This window comes from Bidens hawaiensis, unplaced genomic scaffold (genome assembly GCF_021521415.1).
Source record: "Bidens hawaiensis isolate Kalapana, Puna unplaced genomic scaffold, B.hawaiensis_p1.1 tig00016852_1, whole genome shotgun sequence".
Classification (NCBI taxonomy): Eukaryota; Viridiplantae; Streptophyta; class Magnoliopsida; order Asterales; family Asteraceae; genus Bidens; species Bidens hawaiensis.
In genome coordinates this window covers 105,369-112,942 of record NW_027492556.1, presented here as the reverse complement: position 1 = coordinate 112,942, position 7,574 = coordinate 105,369, and the positions used below count along the sequence as shown (strand labels likewise).

Genomic DNA, 7,574 nt, shown 5'->3' with positions numbered 1-7,574 from the left:
AAAATAATTGACTAGAAAATGTGATATTTACATTTGTATGATAGTACCTTGTGAGTTATGAATCAACGGTTTGCACCCCGACATTCGCCGTAGGTAGGGGTGTGACAACAAAGACTAAATTGAGACTAACCTTGATCGAATTAGCGTCATGGCCAAAAAACACATTATTTGTTTAGTCTATTGTTAGTTTAATTGTTGTGATACCGCATCCACATATGAATTTTAATTTTTATTATTATAATATATCAAATATTGAGTTTGCTCACTCAACAATTATGTTGACAAAACCATATTTTTACGCATGTTACATGTAACTTTATTGAATGTTTGAAGTTTGAAGCTCAAAGAATTCTTGCTTTAGGTTATCAATGAAAATACAGATAATTGTTTAATTTATGTATTTGTTATGTATTTTGTTATGGAATTTTTGTTAAGTGTAATTCGATTTTATACCAAAAAAAATAATTAGATATTGACATTTATTTAATAGTGTCTTATGAACTACTGAGTGATCAGTCGCATTCGTCATATTCCGCCTAGGTTGGGGTGTGACAATCTTCATCCTCGTTGTACTCACAAATCGCATTTCACTCATCTTCAATAATCATGTTATGCAAAATACATATTGCAGACATCATCCGTCTATTTTCTTTTTGGCGCCCATGCTCGTGTTGGATTGGCAACTATGTGCCGCTTTATTTTTTTGGCGCCCATGCTCGTGTCGGGTCCTTCGCGTGAAGAATTTTACAAACATGGACCAAGATGGATATATCTCGTCACTATTATAATAGCCGTGCTTGTATTCGATTCCCGAAACTTGAAAACTTGACCTCGACATCGTACCTTCTAAGATATTATTGAAAAACCTTGACTGATGGATGACCGTTAAATCATTATTTGTACCAGCAACACCAAAGTAGACATGCCAAATCCATAAATCTTGTGAAATGACTGCTTGTAAAGATATAGTCGGGTGTCATGATCACCTCGCATTTACTGATCGTGCTAAGCATTGGGACTGTTTGTCCACTCCCAATGCATACAATCAATGCTACAAAGCATTGCGAAAAACCATGTTGTATTTCATGCGTTCATATAAATTCTGAATATCACTCCAAGCAGACGTGATGTTTGCTAGTCACCAAATAACATATCGACCGTTAATTCTATTGTTTAAAGAAAAAACTATGTACTAGCTGGGGTTAAATGATAGAGACAAAGTCATCAAACGTGGGTTCGAGGGACACAAAGGACTAGCCTTAGAAATAAAGAAAATAAAACAAAAGCTCGTTGTGTTGACGAGTACGTTCGGTGTTGGATCTGGGCCGCTGATCGCAACCAACCACTGTGAGTGTGAAAGAATCCCGAGAAAGAGAGAGTCGCTACTTGCATAATAATAAGTATTTAAATACATCCACACTAAACAATAAACCCTAGTTTCAATTTCAACGCATCTCATCTCTCTTCTCTCTAACAACATCCATCTGCCCGCGCCTTTCATTTCTATTCACTTTCATATGTAAGCACTACATTTATTATTATGTTTATTGCTTTGAATCCGGTCTAATTAATTGACGATTAGATATCTGTATTCCTTTTATTTGTGAGATAGAACATTTTAAGTAATCTGATTCTGTAACTCTTTTATTATTTGTGTTAGTTTACCAAGTACCGTGATTGTGGTGATATTGATGACCTAATTTTGATATGGTGTTGAGTTAATTAGAATTGATACAATCTGAAGATGTAAGACTTAACAGTTAGGGTTATTGAGATGAAAGTTTAAACCACAAACACGGAACATTATGATGCCCATTGTTTACCTAATTTGCAAGGGGCTGCCGTAAAATGAATTGTAAACTAGTGTTATTATGCTGTTATATAGCTCTAGCTATGTGAATAACCATTGTCCTAAAGCAATCCAAATTTGGTGAAATTCAAGGTATGCTCTAGGATATAGGGTCAACTGTTTTCTCTTGAAATTCTAGTTCATGACTTCAAAGATGTGGAAACATTGTCTGCTGTAGTGTGCAATAGCAATGAATTGTTGTCTCCTTTAATCTCTTTACGTTCTTTATCTGGTATGCACACATTTCAAGTTATGAAGGTGAAAGATTACTTGTATAATCATGCTATTTGTATGGACTATATAGAGCTTATTAAAACACTAGTAAGGTAAAGTTTCTATCCAACACTTAGAAGCATTAATTGATGCATTTTCAAAACCGGATCTTAGATCATGTTATTGTGAAATTAGGATGCATGATGATCAGATGAAGGCATTCATTAACTGCTGTTAGAACCTATCAAGGCTGTCTTGAATTTTTGGTAATTCTATTTGGCTAACAAACGCACCTTTATCATTTCAAGGCATAATGAAAGAAGTTTTTGCCTTGTTTCTAAGAATTTCCACTCTAGCTTTTTTAATGACATTTTGGTTTATAACCCAGTTTTAAGTCAACATCAAAGGCACTTATTATTTCTGGAATGTGTGTTTCAAAAGGCCTAACTAAAGTTCAGTTTGTATCAGATGAAGTTGCGACTTGAGAGTCTGCTTTATTGATTTTTTTTAATTCCTCCTTATTGTTCTAACTTCTAAGTATTGGTTTTTTAGGCTTCAAATTCTAGGTCTAAAACTTTGACAAATTGTGAGATATATTTTGTTTATGTAATGTAGTTTTAAGATGTAACATATACATAATGGATCTCTAAAGTCACATGTTACTTTTTTCTACACGTTTTTTATCCTGACTTTTGCATATTGTTTCATTGATGGAATTAGGATTATGTAGCTTTTACCTGATAATGTAGGTTATCTTGAAGTGACTTGTTAACATTCACTTCTCAATGCCAAGCTTTACCATTATAGTTTTATTGATAGTTCATTTGTACATGTTTTGTTTTGTATTCTATCATATATATTTGTGCTGCTTCATTGACATACGAACATGACTGTCAGACTGTGATTGGAAGCTGCAAGTGGTAACCTGAATTCTTTCATACAATGGCCAACGGTCCAGCACCATTTTCAGATATCGGCAAACGAGCAAAAGGCAAGCTTCTACTTTATATTGCTTATTGGTGATGTTATAACTTATATGCTAGCTTAACGATGTTAAATTTGTGATTCCACAATGAAATTGACCTTTTTAATTGTCTAACTGTTTTAACTTTAATAAAGCTTGCACCTGCACTTCTCTGTTCCTCTGCCTCTGTCTTTTCTTTTTTGTAAAGATAATTCTCACCAGTCACTACACTTCTCTGTTCCTCTGCCTCAGTCTTTTCTTTTTTGTAAAGTTAATTCTCACCAGTCACTATGAGCCCTTTTGGTTGTGCTCCAATAGGTTTGCTGTTCGTTGTTTGTTTATGATATTGCTTATTACATACATCAGTATGTAAATTGCATAGCCTGTTCATGCCTGCCTACTGTATTGCTTATTCCACATCAATAATCAATGGGACTTGTTTATTCAATTATATGTATGGATGTATTGTGCAGCCATTCAAACATTTTTTTATATTTATGATTTATGAATTTGTTTTCTTTCAAGGCTTATACCCTAACCTCATTTTCCTATTTAGAAAATAACTAAAGCTGAAATTTCCTGCATTTTCATTTTCTATTATGATATCATAATCTTTTCCATGAGGTAAGTTTGCAATGTATAGAGATGCAAATAGTTTAATGTCCCCATGTCAATGATGGGCCGACAACAAAAATATCATAATTCATTATGATCTGAACATTTTGTTCCATGCGTACTAAACTAGCACACAAAATCTTTTGTATTCAGATGAGCATTCAGTTTGAGTATTAACCTGTGTAAACTAATTGATTTACGTGCTATCAGCGAGGGAATGCTCCATGAATGTACAATTAGGGAAGCACATTCGTGAAAGCTGATAACAAAAATTCTGTGTATGCTTCTAATTACTAACATTGGGACAAAATTTACCAATCTTTCTGTCTTGACTGTGAATTTAGCTGATTCACCTTTTTTGCTTCAAGTAGATTTTGTTTATATGTACACAAAAGTGTCTTGACTTTGTACCTATGCTTATGTATACAAAGATGGTTACACTGTTGCTATCTGCTCTCTATGAAAACAGAGTTGACTAGTGTCTTTGCTTCTTGCAGATTTGTTGACCAAAGATTACAACTATGACTACAAGTTTGTATTATCAGTTCCTGGATCAACTCCCATGGTAATAAGAAACCTTTTACTTTAAGATTGTTTGTATTGATACGTATGCTGAAAACATATTTCACCTTTGTACTTATTATGTTTCGTTGTTTACATTCTTACAGGGACTGGTAGCTACCGGTTTGACTAAAGGTCAAATCTTTCTTGGGGATTTAAGTGCTCAGTACAAGAGCGGGAGGACTGTTGTAGATGTAAAAGTTGATACATATTCTAATGTAAGAACTAAATGGTTTGCTTTCAAATTTTCCTTTATATGGTTTTTGATTAAAAAATTTCTTAATGATAAATTTTCATCATTTTGCAGGTTTCAACAAAAGTAACTGTTCATGATGTAATGCCATCCACAAAAGCAGTTTTGAGCTTCGATGTTCCTGATCACAAGTCTGGAAAGGTCAGTTATTTTGGTTTTAAAATACTAAAATGTAATATATGTTTACAAAAATACTAACGTGAGATGTTTATTTGTTCTCAGCTTGATGTTCAGTACATTAATTCCCGAATTGCGATTGATTCCAGTATTGGCTTGAATCCATCCCCTGTTTTAAATCTTGCTGCAGCAGTCGGCCACAAGGATATACATCTTGGCTGTGAAGTCGGTTTTGATACCGCTTCTGCTTCTTTCACTAAATACACAGCTGGCATAAGTTTCAACAAGCCCGATCTCTCTGCTGCACTTATACTGTATGTATATACTTTATACGACCTCATTGCTGTTTTTTTTTGAATAATTAAGATCTTTGGTAGCCTAGAAAAACAGGCAGGTCGGTTGTAGGGGTGTGTGCTATCTGCATGAAACCTAAAAATCGACCGCGAAGTGAAAAACCAAATCTAAAATAAAATTGACAGTTTGGTTTTTTGTTTTCGTAAAACCAAACTTTCTATTCGGTTTTGCATCTAACTATAACCGAAACATTTAAACCTGACTTATATATTTTCATTTTATATTTTAATATTTAAGTTATTTATTATATTTTTAAAAAACAATGTTACCAAATTCTTTTAACACAAATTTATAATAATAAAAAACTATTAATTAACAAAAAGATTTCGGCCCAAATTCTAGTTATTGGCCAATTTTTTCAGTCCATTATTTCAAGCCATAAATGTAAAATCGAAAAACCGAAGCCAAACTAAAATCGAAAAAACCAAAACCAAAAAGTTTTAAAAAAGGAAAATAACGAATTTTTGGTTTTGGTTTGGTTTGAGCCTAAAAAGAACCCATGCACAATCCTATCTGTTGTGAACGGTTCAAAATGGTGATTTAGGCCTGTTTTAAGTTAGCAAGTTTGGTTAAGACTTAAGAGTAACCCATTTTGACTCATTGTATAAATTTGAGTAGATCGTTATGAAGCGTTGCATATTCTAAGCTGGCCCAAATGAACCCATATGCTAATTATTTTTCCCAAATCAACTAATTTGTTGAAGAAATCCTCAGTGAATGGTATGATAATGATTATGTGAAAAATGGTAGGATGGACAAAGGTCAAACATTGAAGTCGTCATATGTACACTCAGTGGATGCTTCAAACAACACCCAGGTTGTTGCTGAGATGACACACGGATTATCTACACAACAAAACAGTTTCACAATTGGAAGTGCTCATGCCATTGACCGTTACAACAGGGTCAAAACCAGGTTCTCAGATAACGGGAAAGTGGCAATGTTGTGTCAACGAGAATGGCGACCAAAGTCATTAATAACCGTCTCAGCGGAGTATGACACTAAGAAAACCGAAGTGGCCCCTAAATGGGGTCTTGCATTGGCTCTCATGCCTTGATATTATTGGTAAGACTTTTTATTTTGGACATCTATTAAAGGGTATATTGATTGACGTTGAATTTGATTTGGGTGAAATTGACCCAGTTTTGGTTACGGATATTCATGTTCATGTATTTGGGAATACATGCTAGATTGTGGTGGGCGATAAGTTGTCCCATGAAACGTACTTTTTGGTTTAATAATCCATGATCATGTTTTTCTTGCTAATTTGGTCTTATGTACTTGTATAACTATTTTGTCTTCGGACATTTAATATCTGGTTAAATAAAAACAAACCGAATCAGAACTTAAGTTTGAACAACTTATCATTTACGAGTAATATCGGATTGATAATCACAACTAATAGCATATATGAGACTGAAATTTATGTGTGCTTGATTAAAGTGATTATATTCTTCATTAGAATAAAGGATTGTGGATATAGATTTTGCATGGGCCATAACCTGGTCCTGAATGGCACTTTCAAAAATCTCATATTTTATTTGAACTGCATCTTATGTAATTATAATTGGTATAAATGCACAGCATAATAATCTTATATTGAAAATTTGTATTAATTATTGGTCTACTAGCATTCAAAGTCAACCTCTTGTCAGCTCATAAACTAACAATTGATATGTTCACGTTCTTTCCATAATAATGGGTTGACATTTATGATTGATGATTATAGTTTACTTGTTCTTCAACTACTACCTTCGTTGAAATCTCCATCTTAATGTATCTCAACTATACTTACATTTATACAAAATACGGCCACCGAAAATGATGGCTAAAATCCAAAGTAAACTTCAGAAACTATTAAATATTAGGTAGATCAATGTAGATACAAAAAAATGAAGTTATATACTGTTCAAGGACTTTAGAACCCTGCAAATCAACTGAGATAAGAAATAATTTGCTTCGCTTGGGACCGAATAAATTCGTGGCTAGAACTAGGTCGGTATTGTACCGGTACCAATATCGAAAGTACCATTACCGAATTTGAGGAAAAATAGATACCGAATACCGTACCGAATATATCAGTTCGGTACCGGTACCGTACCGGTCTTACGGTAATTTACGCTTTAACTTTTTTTTACTCGTTTACTATTTTATTGTGCAACCGATATTTTATTTTACAACTTAAAAAATAAAAACATTATTTTACTAGAACATAAACTTAAAAATTATAATTAAAAAATAAAAGTTACAATAAACAATCTATTCCTCGTCTGAATTCGGAAATTCCAAACCTAAATAACCTATAACTTCAATTAGATCCCATCTCAACCGATGGTGAATATTCTCATCTCGCAAGTCTAATTACACATCCTCAGGAACGAGAACTTGAGTATGAGGATCCAACACTCAATCTGAAGAAATTACACGTCCATCTTCTTTTATTAACATATTGTGTAATATGATGCATGCATATACGTAGCTAGAGATCGTGGGTTTTTTCATTGCACGAACCGGTCGACTAAGTTTGCACCATCTACCCTTTAAGACACCGAAAGCTCTCTCGACATCTTTTCTTGCCGATTCTTGCAACTTCTTGAACGCCTTTTCATTGTCCTTGACAGGAAATGAAAAGGCTTTCACAAAAATAG

The 7,574-nt window shown here is 33.7% G+C and overlaps 1 protein-coding gene across 1 annotated transcript; it reads left to right on the top strand.

Annotated features, from left to right (window-relative positions):
* The first annotated feature begins 1,390 nt into the window (after positions 1-1,390).
* LOC143552361 (mitochondrial outer membrane protein porin 4) lies at positions 1,391-6,311 on the top strand. Its single transcript, XM_077042605.1, has 7 exons — positions 1,391-1,519; positions 2,960-3,053; positions 4,139-4,206; positions 4,310-4,420; positions 4,510-4,596; positions 4,678-4,886; positions 5,677-6,311. The coding sequence occupies exons 2-7, from the start codon at positions 3,005-3,007 to the stop codon at positions 5,981-5,983; spliced, it is 831 nt and encodes a 276-aa protein (XP_076898720.1). The 5' UTR covers positions 1,391-1,519; positions 2,960-3,004; the 3' UTR covers positions 5,984-6,311.
* Positions 6,312-7,574: the final 1,263 nt, after the last annotated feature.

Coding starts and splice junctions, on each gene's coding strand:
- LOC143552361 (XM_077042605.1), top strand. CDS start 3,005: ATGGCCAACGGTCCAGCACCATTTTCAGATATCGGCAAACGAGCAAAA. Junction 4,207..4,309: donor TTCCTGGATCAACTCCCATG/GTAATAAGAAAC, acceptor ACATTCTTACAG/GGACTGGTAGCTACCGGTTT. Junction 4,597..4,677: donor CTGATCACAAGTCTGGAAAG/GTCAGTTATTTT, acceptor ATTTGTTCTCAG/CTTGATGTTCAGTACATTAA.